Source organism: Eucyclogobius newberryi, unplaced genomic scaffold (genome assembly GCF_026437365.1).
Source record: "Eucyclogobius newberryi isolate DKJ021-1_F unplaced genomic scaffold, fEucNew1.0.hap1 SCAF_14, whole genome shotgun sequence".
In the NCBI taxonomy this organism is placed as follows: Eukaryota; Metazoa; Chordata; class Actinopteri; order Gobiiformes; family Gobiidae; genus Eucyclogobius; species Eucyclogobius newberryi.
In genome coordinates this window covers 16766308-16789871 of record NW_027315768.1, presented here as the reverse complement: position 1 = coordinate 16789871, position 23564 = coordinate 16766308, and the positions used below count along the sequence as shown (strand labels likewise).

The 23564-nt window shown below is 39.4% G+C and overlaps 3 protein-coding genes across 5 annotated transcripts; 1 reads left to right on the top strand and 2 right to left on the bottom strand.

The window, feature by feature from the left end:
• Positions 1-1998: 1998 nt before the first annotated feature.
• On the bottom strand, positions 1999-7908 carry fancb (FA complementation group B). The gene is made up of 8 exons (XM_072444557.1): positions 6858-7908; positions 6627-6782; positions 6468-6557; positions 6273-6398; positions 5554-5723; positions 4426-4877; positions 3955-4195; positions 1999-3521 (listed from the first exon to the last, which is right to left on the bottom strand). The coding sequence occupies exons 1-8, from the start codon at positions 7746-7748 to the stop codon at positions 3113-3115; spliced, it is 2535 nt and encodes an 844-aa protein (XP_072300658.1). The 5' UTR covers positions 7749-7908; the 3' UTR covers positions 1999-3112.
• Positions 7909-7989: 81 nt separating this feature from the next.
• mospd2 (motile sperm domain containing 2) lies at positions 7990-16875 on the top strand. Of its 2 annotated transcripts, XM_072444555.1 has the most exons (16): positions 7990-8289; positions 8361-8418; positions 8734-8889; positions 9303-9389; positions 9468-9622; positions 10255-10315; positions 10427-10465; positions 10545-10669; positions 10785-10958; positions 13529-13641; positions 15025-15118; positions 15188-15284; positions 15708-15828; positions 15908-16010; positions 16130-16162; positions 16341-16875. In XM_072444555.1, the coding sequence occupies exons 1-16, from the start codon at positions 8260-8262 to the stop codon at positions 16488-16490; spliced, it is 1596 nt and encodes a 531-aa protein (XP_072300656.1). In that variant the 5' UTR covers positions 7990-8259; the 3' UTR covers positions 16491-16875. The 2 variants fall into 2 exon arrangements, with proteins under 2 accessions (XP_072300656.1, XP_072300657.1); XM_072444556.1 differs by lacking the exon at positions 16130-16162.
• A 1848-nt stretch (positions 16876-18723) lies between these two features.
• LOC140359167 (ankyrin repeat and SOCS box protein 9-like) lies at positions 18724-22256 on the bottom strand. 2 transcript variants are annotated; one of them, XM_072444030.1, is made up of 7 exons: positions 21969-22256; positions 21608-21687; positions 21196-21303; positions 20824-20974; positions 19989-20123; positions 19693-19877; positions 18724-19130 (listed from the first exon to the last, which is right to left on the bottom strand). In XM_072444030.1, the coding sequence occupies exons 1-7, from the start codon at positions 22051-22053 to the stop codon at positions 19116-19118; spliced, it is 759 nt and encodes a 252-aa protein (XP_072300131.1). In that variant the 5' UTR covers positions 22054-22256; the 3' UTR covers positions 18724-19115. The 2 variants fall into 2 exon arrangements, with proteins under 2 accessions (XP_072300131.1, XP_072300130.1); XM_072444029.1 differs by having other exon boundaries at positions 19686-19877; positions 21969-22254.
• Between the last annotated feature and the right edge of the window lie 1308 nt (positions 22257-23564).

Genomic DNA, 23564 nt, shown 5'->3' with positions numbered 1-23564 from the left:
TATAATTGATTTGAATGATTATTGGCTCTTGCACTTCAGACTGCTGGCCAAGACGTCCTTTATATACAACGGTGTTTTAAACGGTTGTTTTCTGACCCATACATCAATAAAATTGGCTGTGCACATATTGATTTTTAAATCCAGTTGTAGTGAAATATCTAATAATGCTTGGTTAATGTCTAGCTTCAAATGTCATTATGATGAATGACTGGAGAATGATTCAAATAACAATTGGGCCAACAGGTTTTCCACATATCAAATAAGTAAGTGGTTGTGATTTTGTAACACTACATTTGCAACAAGTGGGCTGAACTAAATCTCAAAACTCACTGGAGCAGACGGGCCAAACAGGTCGCTGATCCTTCCTTCTCCATTCATGCAGCCTGCGCGTCGCCGTGGTGACACATGCCGTAGACGACTGGGTGGCCTGCTGTGGCACAGATCTGATATGACAGAGAGTTTCCATAAATGCATGATAATGGCCTTCACACTGTAAGCGGCCAGATCCTATGAGCCGCAGCACACGCAGACCTGTAACAGTCACTGGCACATTGTGGCAAATCGTGTTAGAATAGAGTTACCACCTACTGTTTCTGTGGACAAGATACTATTAATAAAAAGGTAACAGCTAATACTATGCAAATGGATTAACTCATGTTGGTGTTTGAGGCACACTGTGATGTTTGTTGTACTAGATGTCCCCGTTTGGGTATAAAAACTTGGGCGTATCAGTTTTACCGAGAATGCATGAATCACTCAATTGCTTTTTAATGGCCGAAACAAAAGGATTATAAGCTAATCAATAATACTAATCCGTGTGGAAATACCATTAATTTCAGTGGCACCTCATTACGTAACATCACATTGTTATTGCTATTTCAATATGCAGGGATGCCTTTATGTAATCAAGTTTAGTATGACGGCTTATGGGGGAAAAATGATTTGCTGCTTATAATTGTGTTTTGGAGGCAAGCAACTTTCTCATTCATTAGCGTTTAGAGGCGCTGCTTTGTGAGAGGACGGAGAGAGGGGAGAGATGAGGGTTGTCATGGTAACTGCACAGCCACTAGAAGGTCAGAGTATTAGAAAATGAATACTCTCAAGTATAGCTTTTAGTCAGTGTAAAGGATCATCTGTTTGGTCAGTGAGGAGTTATTGAATAAGCGTGAGAAGAGCTTTTTCAATGCTGTAGTCGCACTTAGCATTGAAGATATTAACATTAAAATGTCAAGATGATGTGAACAAAGGAGGTTTACCATTATCTCAAAATCTAATCATCTTTAGTATAACAAACATCATTACCTCTGCCAGTAATATTAGGACTCCATGTAGTGCTACTTTATACCTTACAGAAAGGGGACCAAATTATAATGTAAATTTAAAGAAAAGCACACAGCATTTTTGTTAAACAATTTTGCTTCGTGGTTGCGAAACATTAAAAAGTCAAATATTTGCTAGGCTCCACAAAGATTAGAAAATGCATGCTTTTGAAACACATAGCAGATCAAACAGCAGATCCCAAAGCACTAAACCCTTCAGGACTTTTCATAAGCTTTTAAAAATATGGCTGTATATATTTTTCTTGATGTTTTCTAGCCTTGTGGGATGTCTTTGCATTTCTAAATAGCATACTCTTAACGATAACTTTAGTAAGCCAGTGTTCTGTGTATTTGGATTTCCACCACAGTATTGATGCCCACCCACAGTTTGGGTGACCCACTGAGATGACAAGCCCAAAGAAGGCCAGACCCTCTGAACCGAATCAATGAGAGAACAGGGGCCACGGACCAGACCAGAGAACACTGTCAATACAATGGATGTATCAGAGCTACATTCATCATTACAAATGTCAAAGAAGCAATCTGTTATTCCGATGGAACTGCATTAGAGGGTCAGTCAAGGAAACCACTGGTTATTTTCACATTAAAAAGACTCATGTTTACTCATGCTGTCACCAATATCTTACAAACAAGATGTAAAAACGTGATTAGATAACCACTTAATCTGTCATGCCTTTTCCCTGTTGGTTGAGGTGGATTCAATAGAGAGCCTCTCACTTTTCAGAGTTAATAGAAGTTAACAGGAAATAATGCAGAGACATTATGTTATGTATTTCTGTGGCAGACAACGTAAAGGGAAATTGAATTTGTATTTTTGAAAGAATTGTAGCCCCAGGCCATTTATGTGTGTAATTCACGGAATAGAATACGTGTCTTCACACTTGTCACTTGAAATGAAGGTTTGGTCAGAGCGTTTATAGTAAGTGTGTAGGAGTCTCTGAAGACATTTATTCAGGAGGTGTTTTCGATCACATTTCAGGTCTGGTCATCCAGCAGCATGTCAAAGCACAGTGTAAGCTATAATTATGTTACACAAGAGTCCATCAACGGTTGTTATGTGCACTGAAGCACATATACGACTGAGTTGTATCTCTTTGGGATTAATGAAACAGTAACTGCTACAGACTCCAAGACCTTTAGCCAACAAAATACATGTCCTTTTCTCATCTCTGCAGGGAGACGAAAAACTCTCCATCCTCTGAGGAGGTGCAGTTCTTTTAAGTAAAGTTTGATGTTCACTTGAAGGAGTGGCATTTTAAATAACAGAATGGACAGCTGTGTGGACAACACTTTTCAATTCATAGCAAAACAGCTGAACTGTGAGGCGAGAGTTCCACTAAAAGCAACTCCACCCATTGCACAGCTGTGAAGCCCCCTGCCCTCCATCAATGTGTGCCTTTATTCACAAATGTGAATCCAAGGGCTTGTGTCTGTTACTGGACAAGGCATACAACACAACACATAAAACAATGCTGTGGAGGTCTACAGGGACACAAACAGGAGAAGACTGGGCCGAGTGCATTATCAGATGAAGGCTGTGAACCCCAGGGGGCAATCTAACGGAAATAAGAAGAGGCATCACACCACAGCATCAGACACAATATCCACCACATGAGGTCGTCTGAAAGAGCAGCCACCCAGAGGTCAGCGAGCCAGAAATCAGGAGCGGCTTTAATGCAGCTTCTATGTAAACGAGACAAACAGTCAAAACACAGTGACACTTGAGGGATTGAGGGCGAGCTGCTGCTGATGGAAGTGCTGACAGTGGCTTTTTAGTTGAACAAAGTTTTCTGCATCTCTATGAGAGCTGCCAAATCCCCACGGAGTTGTTCTTTGAAGACGCGTTCTGTCGACACACGGTATCTCTGCACGTCCACCAGGGGGCATAAGTTCCTTTTACTCCTCTCCACATCCTTCTGCCAGTCATCCCTGCACCTCTGGAGATCCTCCCCACGGCGAGGGTCAGGAGTGATAAAAGAGCTTATTCTTTTGTTATCATCATCCTTTTCTTTGGAAAGCATAACAGACACACAGTCTCTCAGTGAGGTTATTTCCCTCTCTAGCACCAAAGAAAAGATTTGTGCTTCACTCTCTCCTCTGGTGGCTTTGACAGGCTCCATGGTGCATGACCCTGGGAGGTAGGCCAACAATAAGTCCAGGAATTGTAGCATCTGTAACTCACTGCACAAAAGCAAAGATTAGTCCATAATAATGCCAAATAACGAACAAGATTAGAATTCTGAAATGTTTTTCCCTATACCTACTATGTTACCATGGTTTAAGTAAAGGTTTGTAAGCATTCAGCAAAGTCGCAGTCTCTTTAATATTCAATGTGATATCTCGGGAACAACTTCAAAAGGCATGCCAACTGTGAATCTATTAATATAAATTGAAAATGCTCCATGCAACTGCTGCATGTTATTCTGCCCATTTACCTTCGGCTACTGCTAAATTATGGGCTTAAACCAAAACAAATGATAATAATAATATGAATAAAAATGAAAATGAACCCCTCCTGAATATAATTTGTTCGTAGAGGTAGTAGAGAATGCCGGCATCACATACAGCCCAGAAAACTCCCAAGATATGATCATGCCTGCGTATAATGGCTCACCTGGAGTGTACCGACAGTTCTGCCTGGAAAGGGGTTATCTGATGCCAGCGGAGCAGCGTCGGAGCAGATGGTCCAGCAGAATTTATCAGAAGATGTTGAGGGCTCACTTCTACCCTTTTACAGCCCACTCTTTTCTGAATTCGGCCAATTACGTCACCCATGCTATAATCAGGAGAGTCTATGTGAAGTGTCCAGCTATCCAGCAGTGTCATCAAACTCAAAAAGTCCTCCAGGCTCTCGTCTGAAAACAAATTGTATATTTCGGTTAACACAAATTCAATGTCAAAATGGTGGCCAGAATGTACAGAATGCAGGATAAACAGATTACAGACTAACACTAACTAACACTTGTTCATGTCTTTGAGAACAAAAATGTGGCTTCTGGTCATCAACTAATGATTGATTATGTTTTGTGTATAGAGTACTTTTGTGCTTTGTTCGCTAGATGTTTGCAACCCACGGTTAATTTACCCGTCTTGAGATCCGGCCTTGACATTAGCTGCATTTGTAAGTCGTTGTGTAAATCCAGCACCACCTGACCGCAGTGCAGAGTGGTTGGTGTCGGGGTGCTCGCGGGGGCAAGGGCGTCTCGCGTCGGAGCGTAATGTAGCATGACATGGCACTTGACACGGCCGGAGTTCAATAAAGGTGTGAGGGCGGCCAGCGCAGTCACAGCCAGTCTGCCCGTGTTGAGATCATGGCTCGTGTCGTGGGGGGCACTGTGCTGCTGCCTGCTTCTCTTGGCTGCGGGCTCAGTGCAGGAGGAGAAGGAGGCATATGAGGAGGCAGAAGGCGACATGGGGGAGGGCGTAGCGGCGCTGAGTGTGGGGAGCCAGAATTCTTGGCTCTGGGTTTGGACGGCCGCGGGTGCTGAACTCTGGCCCGTCTCTGTCAGGATGAATAAGCTCAAGCCGGACACAGGTCTGGAACATAAATAACACATCAAGAAGGACCGGATATCACATGGACAGTAAACTATCAACGATGTGGCTGTGAAGATGAACACAAAGACATTTACTAGATTTACAGTGGAAGAAGTAAAATGACTTGGTTTAAGACAACACTTTTTCCCCTGTATAGAGTAAATGTACATTTTGACAATAGTATACATGATAAATGCAAAAAGCAGGTTCAGTAAATCCTGTAAAGTTCAAAACAATAATGATATGTGTTGTGTGAAATATCCTGTGGCTAAACTGATTTTACATAACACAACTTAACTTAGTAAACATTAAAAATATGCAGTACGCTTTGTTAAGGCTTTGTTGACAAAGATAAGACAGTTCTTTTTGACCACCTCATCGATTTAATCCCTCTTAAGATTTCTTTGAGATAAGCTGCTGATACAGTGTAAATTGTGCCTTGCCTTGCAGTGAGATAACTGTGCTTCAGCAAAATTGAGGTTTTCGTCATCATAAGCGGTGCTGATACGGTTAGCATATCAGCCCCATTATTTATTTTTTCCCACATATTTACAGTAAATCAGTACTTCAGTTAAAATGTTTACTTTTTAAGATAGGGATAGATTTACATTTATATAAAATGTGTAACTGTACCCAACATTAAGACAGAATTAAGACATACTGGTGGTAATTGTACACAGAGCGTTCGGTAGTTAGGATCACTCCCACAACCAGCCGGTCTCCTGTGACACGATGCCATAGCTTGTCCACTTGAGGATTGGATGACACCGTTAGCACGTCTTCCATTTTGTCATCCTCAATCTCATCCTTTGTTTCATCACAGTCCCACAGAGCGACAAGGCTTTCCTATGCAAATTTTTTTAAATATTGTCAAGAGTGTAAACATCACTGAAAGCTACAACAGTTAAGATATTTACAACATTTAAAGATAAGACCAATAAATAAATGAAAATACACGCAGAATGATTATTCCTAAAAAGTATTAATCTAAAGCATTTAAAAACAGCTGCCCTTTTAATTGATAGTATTATACAATTAGATTTGAGACAAAGGGTGCAGAAAAGACAAGATGGAGTTTGATACAAACAATATAATACAAGTGGATTTATAGTAAGCATGATTCATTAGCTTAAGTGACAGACATGAGAGCACTGCATGTCAAGTCACATCACATATGACACTCCATCAACATAAGCAGTGAAGTGAGCTAAGTCGCTCATCACTGTTGGTACATTAGTGTAAACCAGTCAAGTGCATGTGGATGTTATCTGTATATGACAGATATGATATATATGATATCTATATCATATATATCTATATCACAAATCTATACATACATATATACGTGTGTGTGTGTGTGTGTGTGTGCGTGCGTATAATATAAAATGTACTTACCTGCTCAGGCGGAGTAAGAAAAGGCTTTTGTCTTGTATTATTGGTAAGAGATTGTAATGACTGTTGTATAACTCTCTCTTTTGCTTTGTCTTCTTTCTGAAGTTCTTGAAGTACAGTAAACCCACTCTATAAGACAACACACATTTGAGATAAAAGAAATAAAAAAGTTTAAACTTTTTTTTGTGGCTGCAATACCTGAAGCTGTGATTCTAAAGCTTGAATAGTGAAGAAATAATTCTCAGGTTGAACACAAGATGTTTTCATGAGTTCATCAGCAGGAACACTCTAGAAATCAGAATAAATGTTAAAAGATGACATAACTGCAATAGAGCCAAATTGAACCAGCTGACTTACAGAGTAGGAAACACCACAAAGGTCTGTTAGTAAAAAATCCTCTAAAGTCTGACTTGTGGCATCTGTATCTTTAAAAAACAGTAATATTTGATCTGTTCCAATGCCAAGAAAATCATCCACAAGCATCGAGGTAACTTCCGACCACTCTGAAGCAACCTGAAAATGAAAACATACATAAATTGCATCTTGAGTATTTTGTAAGGTTATTGATAGTGTTTAATATTTACATACAGTGAACGTGTCTTTCCATACTGCACAGACATGGCTGTCATTGAAAGATATGACAAACAGACTGCCATTTCTCCCAGTATTGGCCTGCTGAATGTCTTCTGGTTGAGTAAATGGAAGTTGGCATACATCTTTCACAACACCATTTTCAACATAGACAAGTTGCTGTTTGGACGTCACAACTACTGAAGATGTTTTCAGGACATCACCGGTCTTTACAGCTGAGAGCACCAAGAGGCAACGGGTGATCGAAATGTACGGATGAGGTAAAACCAAATTTCCATCAAACGTTTGTCCGTCGTGAATGAAGTATCCCCTTGTTAGACTTGTCAACTCCTGATCTGATTCTGAAACACTTTGTAATCCAAGAACAAACGATCCTTTGTCAAGTGGAAGTTCCCCAAAAACAGTGTGTGACATGTGAATTTGCATCTGCTTGACCACTCCGGTCTGTGTGGACCAGACGTGGCCAGCATGAGTCCACAACACTGTGGGTCCCCCAAGGAGGAACACGTCCCCTTCAACTCTATAGGGGAGCTTAAACGTCAAGCAAGATTCCAGTTGATTTGAGGTGCTCAGACAGAGAAGATTGTAGTGGAAACCATCTGATTTCTTAGCATTTTTCACCACAAGGACACAGGGAACAACCAATCTCTTTTGAGTATGTAATACACATTTGCACTTTATAATTTCCACGTGTGAACCTTTTGACTTGGTGATGACGGCTACTCCCTTCGCTTCGTTTATGAATACATTGCCTTCCCTTTTAAACGATCGTCTCGAGAAAAACACTTGGCCTGTTTCGCTGTCAGTACTTTGTTTGTGAAAAGAGATTAATTGTCCACGTGATGACACAAGGTGGTAAAAACAAGTCAGCGAGGTCAACTCTTCCATCGTGTGGCGCTGTGGAAACCTGTGACACCGAGATCCGAGCCGCCAATTACTGGAAGAAAGCGATATTGTATGTAAATAACCTTCTTGTCACAATCACTAGATCCTTGGTGGTCGCTCTCAAAAACATTTCACCAGCGCGCCAAGAGAAAGTTAAACACTTCCTGTTTATTATTCGCAGGGCATTCTGGGTCAGTGTGCGCTGGCGAACAGATCGTGCAGCGATGACAAGCGTTTTGTTTTTGTTTTTTTAATTAAATGTAACGCTGAATTTATCAAGACTGAATTTGTAAGCATAACTCCGGGAACAGAGCGTGAAACTCCACCTTTTTTCACTTTTAGTCTGGTGAAAAGCAGAAGAGGAGTGGCCAAGATTTGAGCCAAAATGGCAACGAGCGACGCAAGTTTCACTATTTGCACTGATTCATCGCGGCGTTAGCAGCTCCGGGGCTAGCTGCTGCTGCTAGCTGCTAAAGGAACTACCTCTGCGAAGAGAACACAGGAACAGCTGAACATGGCTGAAGTTGAAGAACACTCGGAGCAGGTATCGTTCGATTCTGCAAAACGCCCATAACTATACGAAGCGTAGATTGAAACGTTATTTTTTTTTTGCAGGACATTGAAAAGAAGATTGAGGACACGAGAGAGAGATTTAAGAACGAGTTTCTTCAAGGTGACAACGATTTAGCCACTAAGTTCTGCACAAATTGGCTTAATAACGCTGACATAATTGTTTAGTTACTGTAAATGTAGCTAATTTCCACAGTTTACTCTGCCATGTTTGACTTCAACATTGCTTTTGAACCTGTTAAAAGATCTAAGAGACGAGTTAAAAATGAAACTACTTTAGATTGTTGCTTCCATATGCTTCAATAAACATTACGACTATAATGTACTGTTTACCAATAGAATGGTGTTTGCAAAAGGTTAGAAGGTGTGCACATAAACTTTAGTTGCCATGTTAATTAGAGTCATGTGATCATTTCAGATTCCGCTGAGAAGTACGACTCCAGAGACGTGGACAGACTTCAGACAGACGATGCTTTGGTGGAGGGTTACCTGACATGGAGGCTCTACAATGTGGATGATGCTTTGAAAATGATAGATGAAAGTCTACAGTGGAGAAGGGAGTTTGGTCTGAATGGTATGATGTGTCTGTTTATAAAACGTGAATATTTTCAAAACTAATACTTGAGAAGATGAATTGGCCAGCTCTTTTTGAAGTTCACTGAATTCAGATGAGTTTTACGCAGATCTAGTGGAGACAGACACAGTGAGAGTTTTAGTAGCTTTCCCAGAGAACAATGAGCACTGTATTCACTTCACTGTGGAATTTTTCTTGCTTTTATTTAAACAAATTGAGAGCTCCCAAGAAAATTATTTTGTATACAATTATGAAAGTGAGAAGTTGGATTATGACATTTCCTTAATTTAAATTACAATTTTGTAAAGATGACAAATAGCTGAATAAATTATGTTTAATCCAAGCCTCCAGTGCTCGAGTAAATCGTGTTTACATTGTTACTGTGTTTTGATTGTGATGACATTATGTTTCAGATCTTACTGAAAGCAGTATTCCCAGGTGGATGTTTGAGACTGGTGCTGTCTACCTCCATGGATATGACAAAGAGGGAAACAAACTTTGTAAGTACTTTTTTGACCATTTATTACATAATTACAACTTGCAAATGCATTCACTAATGTGCATATTACTTCTGTTAGTTTGGTTCAAAGTGAAGCTGCATGTGAAGGATGCAAAAACAATCTTGGACAAGAAGAAGTATGTAGCCTTCTGGTTGGAGAGGTATGCCAAGAAGGAGCCAGGCATGCCTCTTACTGTCGTGTTTGACATGACAGACTCTGGACTCGGCAATATAGTAAGTGCTTGAAATGACTGAAATATTCTACACATTATAAGCAGCTCTGTTTCACAAACAAACTTACTCATCAGGAAGTCTTTGTGTGATTCGTTATACCAGAGGTTTTACAGCTTTAGTTGTATTTCACTTTGAAGATTAAAGTAACCTTTAAATCTCCTTGGTCAAATCGAGTGAGTGGACCGTCTAATCCACAAATACACTGTTAGCTTCTTCCCGGGCGGCATTCGGGAGCTTTTTGGCAGTGTGCACAAAGCAAGAGTTAGAAAGTAGTCAAAAGATAATTGAAACAAAAAGATGGTATAATTGTTTACTAAGGATCACGTCTATAGCAGCTCCATGAAAGTGCCAAACTACTGCTTAAGACTTGAACAGAGCTAGCCAGTATGATCTCATCAAAGCTTGGACGTGAGGTTACTGCATAGCAATGAGGCTTCTAGCCAATTATGGAGCTAAGCCAGGATAGCGAGGCTGTATCCATTGACATATCTACTGTTTGTCTGCTGCTTCTAATTAGCATAGAGCAGTGACATTGGCATTTATCACATGGAACATTAGAGATTGTTAAAGTAACACTTATATTCTTCTGAATTACTATGTAACATTGCATTCATGTTCTCTTTGCGTTTCAGGACATGGATTTTGTGAAATACATCATCAACTGCTTTAAGATATATTATCCAAAATTTTTAGGTATGAACCATGTACTGTATAAACAATGGGCCTCCACACCATCAAGACACTTCTATTTTACTGGTGTATATGTTGTGTATATATGTTCTAATTATGTATTCTTCTATCCAGCCAAAATGATACTTGTGGATATGCCCTGGATTATGAATGGTCAGCCCCTAGCGCAGAGCCATATTTTTAGTCTGACATGTTTTTCTTGTGTTTTTAATTATTGTACTTGTTTTCTCAGCTGCTTGGAAGATTGTGAAGTCCTGGTTGGGACCTGAAGCAATCAGCAAACTCAGATTTGCGTCAAAATCTGAGATCCAGAATTTCATAAACCCAGAGTACCTGCCACCTTCCTTGGGTGGAATGGTATGTTTAAGTAAAATTAGTACATTTTATAGACTCTTATTGACGTGTTGAGACATTATTAATATAATTTCTTTGGTCTGAATAATCCTGCAATGTCTCATCATTTTTGTTCCAGGATCCGTTTCAATATCGTTACCCTCCTCTTCCTGACGATGACTTTCAAACGCCTCTTTGTGACAATGGTCCAATTATCAGTGAGGAAGAAACGGAGGGTAAAGAGGGAGAATTGGATGTCAAAGATACTCTGGAATCCAGCTTCAACTCAGAGGTTGCTGTAAAACCCAAAAAGGTACATTTTACTTTTTGTTTTCCTATTAGATGTCCTTTTAGACCCTTGTTTGGCCAGTGTAAGGATAAGAAGCTTGCAGGTTTCCCCTATTTTTGGTATATTTTTTTTCACACTGTCTGTCCTTCAGACTTGTTGCATTACAGACTCTGTACATAAAGGTTGTTTTGTCAATTCCTGACGGTTTCTCTGCTGTCGCGATGTTTCCTTCCAAAACAGCAGCACATTGCTAACAGGATAAGACTCCTGCTAGGTTTCAGTGTGAACTGTCAACCACCCACACGCTCCAGTGCCACCAAACTGCATCCCAGTTGAAGGTGGAACTGTAGGTTACGTCAAAGAATCCGCTCACTCCCTGCAGCACGCACTTCATAATCTTTTTAGCTTCTTTTCTAACCAGGGGCATGCAGGGAAGGCTTGCTTTAGAGACGATTTGTGGTATAAAGAGGATCCTCCCGAGAGCACGAGTGGCAGAGAATGCTGTTCTCATCTTTAAACATTCAAAATGATTTGTTTTCCTTTTTAGGTATTTATTTAATTTATCAGTAATTAGTTGTTCTTCCCAGGGTTCATTTGCAGTGTGCACCATTATTTTATTGAACTTTATCAGTGAACAGTTTGGTCACATCTCCTGCTCACCCAAAGCTACATCCACATAACAAGGCTTTTCTTGTTAAGGACCAAACATTAGTCAGCATGCGCAACAGATTTAGACTTATAAAGAGTGGCCCAATTGTTGGCTCCAGCTCTAATCTAGTGTAGCAAGTGTCCTGAAGGATTTCCGACCAAACATAACAGAATGGTAAAAACAAAATTTGAAAAGCTTTTAGGTGGATTGTAACCAGTCAGCTCATGATGGTGTTAACCTGACTCCAATTTAGGTAAATGAAGTATGAAGTAACTCACAGATGAAATACTTTGGTCGCTCTGTTGGCACTTGAAGCCTGTTTGAATGCATTCCACTGCACTCTACTCACTCCCTCTGATCCGTTTTGTCTAAACCAACAAGTCACAGCGCTTATCGCCACCGCCACCACCCATAATGGTCTCTGTTCTCCTGGATTCCAGCATGGCCATGAGAGAGGCTAATTCACTTTCTCTTTGTTTTCAAACAAGGGTTGGAGGTGGTAAGAAGATTTCTGCAGATGCAGTCCTGAACTTTAAAGTAAAGTTCTGACCAACCCTGGACACATCCGCAACTTTCACAAGAGCATTTCAATACTTTTATTCATTCCTTTGTGAATACAAGTTAGCCTACCTTTTACACATAGTGTGTAAGCACGCCGTTAAATATAATACTACTAAGACATTCTTAAGCATTTCACTGAGAACAGAACCACTGTAAAAAGGGTTTGATTTCAACCGTGTGGCAGCATATTTAACCTCACACTACTAACGGTGTGTTTAGTGGCCTTGTTATTTGAGCACATTTGACTGACCTTTAGAACTAAAGCACTAACTTCCATGTTCACAATCAATCATTTACAACCTGTGCCTTGTGTTTAAACATTTTGCATCCGAACAATTCTGAAGGTATTGTCTTCAGTGTCTAAAACATAAACATGTTTTTGTCCTGTATTTGCACGTCCAAGTATTTGTTATTGAGGTTATTTTATCCCAAGTACTTATATTTCATTCTTTTTCATTAAGTTTCATTTCAGCCAACTTCATTTTATCAGATGATTGTCTTTTTAAGTTCTTTTAATTTTGTATGATCTACTATGTCTTGTAAAGCCAATCATTTTTCAACTAAAGCACTGTCAATTTCAAATCTGTATGAAACACTCCACTATTTAAAACTTGAATATTTATACTAACATTTTTTACTTTGTCTTGTGTTAAACCTGCTCTCAAGATGAATAAATGGCAACATTTTCATCAGCAGTTGATATCTCATGAAGTCTTCATTGTGGCACTTGGTTGACAGAGCATTAAATTAAGCTGACATGTTGTGCTTCTTATCACAGTAAATGACACACTTGCTGCCTGAGTCAAATGTCCCCATCACATGCTGCACACACTCAACTTTGACCCCCTTTTTTTCTAAAATGATTTCTACAGTGTCTAAAACCTGTCTGTACTAAGCACAAGCCCACCATCCTTAACCTTAGTGTTCCTCTAATTATACAAAAACACACTTCCCCAACTAGTTCCTCATTTGTAATATGTCAGCTGTTAGTCGTATAGTCGTTGTCCTTGTTGGGTCAAAGTTGATGGCTCAGTGGGAATATGAAAGATCACATGAGCCATGCTTAAAGGATGTCAGCAGGGTCTCAAGTTTCTCTTGAAAAGTCACGTGGGTTATTTTGATGTCATCTTTTGCAGTAATTCTGGATGATTTGAGGACAATGGTCCAGGGTGTTAAGACATCTGCAAAGTTCTAATGAAAGATTTCATTATGATAAAAACTACTTTTTAATTGTAATCCCATGAATCAGAAATTACTCAGCAAATCATTTTTTACTTTCCTTGCTTAAAGAGAAAAGTCACACGCTGTATTGCAAAGAGCAGATTAGGTCAGCTTGATTGCGTTATCAGTACAGAGAGTGATTAATTTGTCTTTGCCGTTGCAGGTGAACTTTGTAGAGGACAGTCTGAGATCAGAGGAAGGCGGGGACACAAACACCAGAACCAGAGGAGCCAGGAAACCAGTGACCACCTTTAAAGGCCCTCTGCTGGACGTTAGGTATTGTCCATACATAGCCTCAGGTTGGCAACTGAATGAAGTCTAGTTGTCCTGTATATATTGACAACTTGCTACTATTTATGCACAGATTCTTGAACATTGAAAAGTTTTGATTATATTTTAATTGCCGTGACTATTGACAGAAATCTCTGCACATATTGGATGAAAGCCTAAAGCAGTTATTGATGTGTTTGTACCATTATAGCTCAATGGGTCGATCACTTGTGTGCAGGCATTAGGAGTACAACTCAATCAATTGTTCAATGAGTAGAAAGATGGTGCCTGTGTTAATGATTAACAGAGATACAGTAATGAGAGTCTACCTCAGCTCCTGTCTTCTGTTCTGTTCTGTTCTGTTCATCATGTTTTAAATGAGTAGATTTCAGAACGAGCATTATTAGGATGCCGTAGCTTGAAGTAGAATCATAGCAGAGCAAGTATTCGGTCCACATTAATCCGCATGGTCATAAAGAGTGTCCGCAGAGTTGTGTTTTGAAGGACTAATGACTTTGATGTGAGGATTTTCACTGCTCTGAGCTGTGAGTTCTAGTGATAAACAGATTTAAATGAGCCTTAAATGCAATTATGTTTGGGAACTGTGCTAGCTTTAATTCAGGACTGGGGGCTTCTGCAAAGAGAGGGGGGCTTTGATCTTGTGTTTGCCAGAGGTTTGGAGAGCCGAGAGACTGACTCTGAGCTCCAGCAAAAGCCGGCCTCTACAGCTGTTTAAAACCAACACACAAGGACAGAAAAAGTAGGAGAAATAGGTTTGTTCTTGGCGGTTTGACTCCATGAATCAGAGCCAGGTTACATCAAGGAGACTCACTGGGTATTTTTGTAATTTATTTGTGTGTTTGTCTAACTTGACTTAATGCCAGATTCTTTGAAATAACAAAAATATGGACTATAGTCAAACTGTTGCAAATCTGATTAGGGATGCCTTGAACAGGATTAATACGGATAATGTAACCTGGGGATATAAGGCCAAACACCAAACAGGCCAATGGTTCTGGTAGAATTTGTTCCAAACTGTGGCTCAGAATTGCTTCATATGCATAGGTCATAAGAAAGCACCGTGTCAAATAAGGGACACAAACAGGATATAATGCTTTGCATTGTTGAATGTGTTTATGTCTTCTCCTAATCACACTCTTAGATGGATATCCCTATTTCTTTTTTAAATACCAAATAAAACCCTAGTGTTCCAGGTTAAACACATCTATATCCTTTCAATGGGCCGCATATCCTGTATGTGCAGAGTAATGCAGGATAGTTATTTATCATTACTTGAATCTAGATTAAATTTAGATTCATTAGTGCCTAAACCTGTAATTTAAGATCTTAACATGTCTGTACTCTGGTTTGTGACATGTTTATTCACAGTCCTGCAGAGGAGCTCCGTTTTGGATCTGGAGACACAGAAAAGAAAAGCCTCATTATTTTGAGCAATGTGACCAAAAATCAAGTGGCCTTTAAGGTTGGTGTTGAGACTCTAAGTTAAATATTCCAGAGACATAATACTGAATTGGCCGCTTTCATGCCATAGGTGCGGACAACCGCCCCAGAGAAGTACCGAGTGAAGCCCAGCAGCAGCAGCTGTGAGCCCGGTGCCTCGGTGGAGATAGTGGTGTCCTTACATGGAGGTAAGGCTCTTAACTCTGCACTCCATTATGCACTCAGGACATAGTCAATTACCTTTCTGAAGCGCTCACAGCCTTTTGATGCTTGACATACATATTTTACGACTGATAAAAGAGGCATCTCTTGTTTTTCTCAGCCCATCAGACAGCAGACAGTGCTCATGTTGTGGTTCTGACCGCTGAAGTGTCAGCAGTGGGTTAAGCTCTGCTGCTTATAGCTCAGTGACCTCAGCACTGCTGCCTAGTTTAAACATGTTTTTGCTTGCAGTTTCTACAATATATTGGTAGTCAATGAAGGAACTACCAATTATTATTATTATGATTATGATTATGAATTTGTTCTTTTTTTGATATTCTAACAAACACCCATATTTTCTACTTTCTCTCAAAAATCTCAATCAGTATTTGTGATTTGTTGTTTTGCAGGGTCCCAGGCCTCCCCTCAAGACAGATTTCTCATTATGGCTGCTGAGATGGACAATGTGAGCTCACAAGAACTGGCACAGTTCTGGAAAGAAGTACAAAAATCGAAGATCATGGAGCACAGGTACAGCGGGCTTTTATTTCATTGAATAATTATATTCCTGCACTTGTGAGTAAAGACGCATCGATTATCTGTCCCACAGGTTGCGCTGTCATGTCTTGGAGAGTTTTAAAACACCTCTAAGTCCTTCCAGGGACAGCATATCGGAGCCCTTATGCAGTGGACAGCCAGATATCGGCACAACGGTAGATCACATCCCTCCTCTTTTTACATACTGTACATGGACTAAAAGGCAATTGAATGGATTGATATTGTTTTTAAGTTAATTCAATTTTCTCTCTATATCTCAAAATTATGAATGCAGGCTTTGGAAGACAACTTTTTAACTTATTCAACAGTAAGTTTGTAGAGTAGCTGTTGCATTTATATGGTTTATGTGTGGCTTATAGTTAAACTGTTATAGAGGCATTAGGTTATTGTGCTGTTTTTCCCTCCAATTAAAGTACCGTATATGTCTGTTCACGTTACTAACAATAAATCACAATTATGGCCATTGTTTATTTTCCTATCACCAGCTCATGAGAGTCATGGCAGCTAACCAGCGGATGGAGCAGAAGCTGAACACGTGTATCTGGGTGCAAAAGGTCCTGGTGGGGCTGGTGTTGATCCTGGTGGTACTAAACCTGCTGCACCTCCTGGACACCGTTCAGCAGCAGCCATCTTGACCTTGGTAAAACCTGCACACGGATGGCTCTCCTACAGAGTCTGGACTGTAAGCGAGGCCACCTGAAGAAGGTTGTTCTGTCCTGGGAGAAGTCGAGCCGCTCCGCCCTCGCAGCTGTCCCCACAGACTGTTGCCATAGCGAGGAGAACTGTAGGGACTTGTTATGGAGCTACTGCGCAAAGATTTGTCTTTTCAGGCACTTGAGCGTAATTTACAAGCTAACATTGTAAAATCATTAAGCTATTCTCAAGCCTAATCAAAGGAGGTAACCGTATTTATTTGTTGTTACATTATGTTTCAAAGTTTAGCTATTTTTACGATTCAGCTGTACACTTTTATATGATGCTAACTACAGTACAAATAAACTCTTTTTATTAAGCCGTACACCTCCGAGTCCTTTCAGCTGATAGTCACATCACAGTGGTGCATCACTTTAATAAGCTCTCATTAGTACAGTGGCGTGTAATTGAAAACATTGCCATGTGCGACCTTACCAAACCTCTCCACATCAAAACCAAGCACTCTCAGGAGATCTCTGTTCACAATCTTCTCCAGTTGTTTTAATTACCCAGACTCCAGCTGACTAAAAATATCAAACCAATTACTGCAGAGTACAAGGACAGCACAACCCACTTGTAGCTCAGTAAGAAGAAAACCGTATCTATAACTAGATCCAATCCCAGAGCAATTGGGATATGAGTAAAATGTATTTATGTACTCATCATCACCAGTTGTTTGGTGTCTGCGTTCTCCACTGATCACAGTAGGTGGTAGTGTTCACAATTAGGGGCTAATTAGAAACTGTTATACCATAAGTACTATCCAGCTCAAAGAAATGTTATTGAACTTTTTAAAAAGCAAACTTATTCATCCATCCATCCATCCATTAATCACCGTATTTCTGTTTACTGCAGCCTGCATGTGACTTATGTAAAAAGCTTTGTGTGCCTTGTAGGGGGAAAGTGCTATAATAATACACTGTAATAGAAATAAATAAATAATAACAGTAAAAATAATGTACCCTCTGAAGATAAGCGGGCTAACTGCTCTGCTCTGCTGCTCTAGTTTCTAGTTTCAAATGTTCTTAACCATATATTTTCTAATGCATTTTCAAAAATTATGAATATTTTCAGAAAGTCCCAAGTTTTGTTTTGGTTTTCAATCATAGTCAGTCAGAGTTTTGAATTGCGTCACAAGATCATGAGATTGTTTCAGGAAACACCCAAGTAAAATAGTCAGCAGCTACCGGAAAAGCATGGCCCATTTACAAGCATTTAAATTGTTGAAATTCCCGGGAAAGTTGTCCCACCAGATTGTCCTCATGTCTCATTTACAGGTGAATGACATATATGTTTGATGTCTGCTTCAAACTAACAAATCTCATGTTAGTTTATTGATTTAGCAGTAAAAGGCAGTTAAATACAATAAAATGCAGTTCTTTTCTGTTCAATGTTCAGAATGGGGCTGTGATTTAGTCCGGTGACAAAGTGGATCAATGAAAGTTAATGAGCGGTTACATTTAATAAGAAAAGTGTGGGTTGTTCATCTGGTGCGACTGCCATTAAGAACCACACATCCTATTGTCTGTGTCATTGTTAACATGATGACTTGGCTTGCATTGTTTTTAATGTGTTAAAGAGATTTTCCTCTGATATGAGACGCCTCCAGGTCAAAGGTCAGTGAGTATATGGGGAGCTGTTCTTCAGACTTCATTGTTGCCACTGGCGCCTCAGGGTCCACAGCATACAGTATTCATGGGTGCTGTGTGACTTTTTTATTACAAATTACATTACACGTGTTCTTGAAATATTTTAAAGAAGAACGACAAATATTTATTTTGAATTTGATCTAATTTTCTCTCTGCAATGGTGTTTACAAGGTTTCCACAGATTTAGTTTCAGGGCAAAGGCTGTTAAATATTTAATATTTATTCCCCTGTAGTAGTTTCCCTAGAGCCAAGATGCAACACCAAGAAGAATTAAGGTATCAAAAATATCAAAAATCAGATACTATTTGATTATTTAAAAAATAGAAAAGAATCGCATTAACAAAATGTGATCTTTCCTGGCCAGGAAGGTCATATTTAAAATGATCTTCTTGAGCTTTATCATAACAACAGTATAAGACCACATAGTAACATAAAGAAAGTACTAGTGCGTTGCTTTTAAAATTGCAGTCACATTTTAATCATCACTGTGGCATCAAATTTGGTATTGAATATCAAGTCTATTCCTTAGTATCAAAATCTAGTTTGAAATGTTTATATCGTGACAACAACAACAATAATATATTATATTTGAAATGTTTGTACTCACATTTTATCAGCAGGTAGCTTAATTAAGTTAAATATGTTGTAATTTCATTTCAGCCTCTTCATAAACAAGCACTAAGCTATGGCTGTGTTGTGCAGTCTCTTGTGTTGTAAGGCAGCACAAGTGCGCCCCCTGTTGACCTCAAAGTGAAGCTCAGGATTGAGGCAGTAGTCTATTTATTTCAGATTTAATCCTTCTTGGCTCTGTCTGGTGCAGGAGGTAATCCTTGAGTTCATTAGGAAGTTGCAGGTCTCTGATCTCAGACAGTCTGTTCTTGCCCACAGTTTTCCTGATGGTCACTCGGCACAGCCTCATCAAGGAGCACTCTTCTGCACACAAGCATTTCTATTACAACCAAGTATGTACTAACAGATGGAATTAAATAAACATCTATTATTACTGTTCTCATTAGCAAGGGGATAGTTACATTCAACAAGAGTTTGGATATAATTATAAAACAAAAAGATAAACAACTGCAATCGAGACTCAAGGAAATTAAGAGATGTAAGAGTGTTTTGGCCCAATATATAGGACATTTAGTTCTATGCTTTCATTTTTTACTATTTAAATTCATTACAAATCTATTACAATGCAGTGTGGAATAATATATTTCTTAATCTTCTTGAAGACTAATGTCACCAGAAGTTACAGGTTAGCTCTGTGGAGAGGCACTCGGAGTAAGTGACGGATCCTTCACCAGAAATGTTACATAATGGAGTTTAAAATAACATTGAGCAAACAAGTTAAAAAATATTTGACTTAGAATAACCAATTTAATTCAGATGCAAAAAATATATCAATGAATTCAAGCCATTTTAGCTTTTTTAAATTGTGATTGCTGCTTTTCCAGCCTCAAATAAAAAGAGCCAGACAAAAAGGAATACCTCCTACTTGTTTTAGCAGTTGTGCCACCAGGGTGTTGGGGGGTGCGAGGTCCAGTGGTCGTTTGCCCTGAGGGTCTCTTAGGTTGTGATCCGCCCCGTGCTCCACTAGCATGGACACTATCTCTGGGCAGGACAGGCGGGCCGCTGTGTGAAGGGCCGACTCACCGCTGACCACGCTGTTTACATTAGCCCCTACAGGAGTTGACAGTTAAGCTTAGAGCAAGCAAAACTCTAAAGGTTTTGCATGCATATTAGCTGAGGAAGTGGGTTATTTTAGGTCGGCGTGATGAGAAATGTTTTTACCAAGTTGTAGCAGTTTTCTGACAGTGCTGGTTTGCTGATGACTGCAAGCGATGTTCAGCGGAGACCCTGATTGGTCGATGTGCTGGTCCACATCGGCACCAAACTGGACAAGCTGCTCTATGCACTCCAGGTTATCTGCAGGGAGAGTGTAGTGAGTAAATCCTTCACGTTATACTGTGCAGAGGCTATAAGAGCAATTATACCTTTTCCTTTTAAAATGCATTGACTTTGGTGGGAATTATCACTGTCATAATCCATAAACGTGCTTAATAACAGTTATGTCTTCATGTGCTTGGTCCATATATTGTGACTTTTGACGGTGTAATATCACAGTCTTTCCTTTACACCCCTATATTTACTACATCGCTTCCCACTGGTGACTGACACTATAAAGGCACAGGCAATTCACTGTTCATTCCTTACATTCTTTTCTATCAAAAATAGATAAATCAAGAGACACAATTTGCTACATTTGTGCAGCTTGTTTTTAGACTAAGGTGAGACAGTTACAGTGTAGAAGGGCATCTCGAATTACTATTTAACACTATAGAGAAGGCAACAGCACAGAAGAGATAAGATAATCCTTTATTGTCCACACATGGGGAAATTTCATTGTTGCAACGCAGGTAGATACAGAGGAAAAGGACAGATAACATAGGAAGTTTTAAAAAAAAAACACTCTTAATAGAAGAACTCTTATAAACAAAAACTCTTATAAACAAAAACTGGAGGGGGAAAATAAATAAAGATAAAAATAAAATAAAATAAAAAACAGCTAGCGTAAGACAAGATAATACTAATAATATTTTTTTTAATAATAATAAAGCTTGCTGACCCTTTGCTGCAGCCCTGTGTATTGGAGAGCTGGACAGGCTGGACCCTGTAGGAGTTGCACCGTGCTGCAGCAGGACTGAAACACAGGCCCCGTGACCCCTGGCACACGCCTCTGCCAGGGCTGTGTGTCCATCCACTGTTGGACTGTTGATCTGGTCAAACACATAAATAATCCAGTTTAGTCTTAAAACAGCTGTGTGCAAAAACAATAAAGCGTTTGATGACTTAAAAATATATATATATATATTATTGTTGTTGTTGGGTTAATCTTTGCCAAAGTGTTTGTAGTTGGTTAAACACTTACAGTTATGAAAGGGAAATCTAACAATACAATAATTACATGCAAGACATTTTGAAATTGAAGCTCACTGACATTTGCCCCATTTTCAAGCAGAAGTTTGGCACAGGCTGTATTTCCTTGTGTGCAGGCGGCATGGAGAGGAGAGACCCGGTCTAGAGTGCTGAGATTCACACTTATACCCTGTAAACAGAGATTACACGCATGAAACATTCTACCTTATTTTCCGGAGCATAAGTCGCACCAGCTAAAAAATGCACAATAGAGAAGAAAAAAACATATAAGTCGCACTGGAGTATGAAATGCAGTTGCAAGTGTGGAAAATAACAAATAATATCACTTATAAGTCGCTCCGGAATAAAAGTATATAGGTATAAATATTGTATAAGTCGCACCCCAGCCAAAACTACAAAAAAAGGTGCGACTTATAGTCCGGAAAATACAGTACTAGATTGCACTGTCTATGGTTGAAATGACTTCAAGTTACCTGAGAGATGAGCTTTTGAAGAGAGAGAATACGTCCGTTGAAAGCTGCATCATGCATCAGAGACCAGTCCGACTCACAATCTTCAAAAAAACAACATTATATTGAACATTATTATACTTCAAATACTTTTACTCATCCATTTTTGTTCGGGAAGTAGGCAGCAACTGGGCAGCAACTGGTTGAAGTATGTCGGATTAATGCTTAGTAGTAGTGGTAGTGTTGGTAGTAGCAGAGGTAGTGGTACACATAGTAGTAGTACCAAGATGGACAATGATAGTAAGTGCAGATTTGGAGTACTTGTTCGACTTTGCATTCATAAATCCATAATGTTGTGCAGCTGATTCGTATAGAAGCGACTCACCACTCATCAGCGGGTTGGAGAAGACCGCAGCGTTCCCAGTTGGTCCAGTTCTATCAGGATGTGTCTCTTTGTCTCGCTCAGACATAGTTGACAGTGGAGTCCCCCAATCCCCTTCACGGCCCAGTGGTTTGGCTTCATAAGCAGAACAGTGCTGGCTGATTTTTAACTGGGTGTCAAAACAAAACTCAACTTTGGCACGGCCCGTTAAAACACGTTTGAGAGGTTGTGTCGAAACAGGTGGGGCAGAAAGAACAGCTGGTGTTGGCCAATGACAGCACAGAAGAGAAGATCTACCTGTAATTTGATATAAGAAGTTCACGCCCATTAGTGCATTTTATAGTGCAATTATCAGATTCTAACCACAGCTATACCAATACTAGGCACAAGCCACATATAGAAGGAAAAATGACTGAAATAACAATGCAATACTAAACATTTGGCAAGATTAACACTGCAAGTAATAGTATGTAAAAGTTGTAAAAGATCTTAGGCCTAGTTAAATAAAATGTTTTAACAATTATATGTAAGAACAAAATATTTTACTAGTAGTGGTAATTCCTAGCAAGTACAGAATGTTCTATATTTTTATATTTTTACACAGAGGGATAAGTATTGGAGAAATTTGTACGATGCCCTTTGTTTATTTAATTACAATTATGAATCTTGAATAGTGTATTTATTTTAATTACGATCTTGCAACAAAAAACAGTGGGGTGTATTTAGATTATTTATGTTTCTGTGTGAGAACCACTCACATAATATTGTCCTTGTTGTGTTGTGTTTCTTTTGAACTGGCCAGCAGAGGGCAGCACATGCACAGCAGTAAAAGAGCAGCCTGTGGTCTTCTGGGAGAAGTTCATCTGTGGCAGCCACTGAACTGCAACACAAATGACTTTGTGTCTTGTCAAAGGTGCGCATGGATTTAAATGATTTAAATGCCGTTGTAGAAACTCAATGAAAGCCCTTTTTGTTTGGTCCAAGAGAAGCCATTGCTGCTTTGTTTTTGCATAAATATGTTTCAAATGCCCACCACTTTTTCCAAGCGTTTGCCTCCAGCTTCATTATCGGACCTTTGCATCATAATATAAAAGAAATCAATGCACACACAGGACTATTCCTCCCTACAGCACTTTAAATTCATTTGAGAAATATAAGTCCTATATAAATGTTTAGTTATTGCAAATTATTATTTATATTGTATGATCATGTTTACTGGGTAAACTTGCTTGTCTCCATGGAGATGGTGTTGTTTCACCTGGAATTCTCCACAGTATGACATTCATGTATCCATCTCCATAGACCAGCAGGTAATCTGATCATGGCCAAGTTATAGCTCAGATCCGTGGAAAGGCGAGCCCACTCACAGTAAGAATGCACGTTTTTCATGTGTTTTAATGCATCAAAAATACTGCTAAGTGCTATTAATACCATCCTGCGGAACATTTCCAAGAAGACCAGCAGGTGACTGACCCTCCACCAGCAAAAGTTACGTAGTGCACCTTTAATCCAAACAATTGAAGACAAACTATGTGTTTAGTTCAGACAAAAGAAGCCCAGCAGACTGCAATGAACTTTCAAAACTATGTGAATGAAATT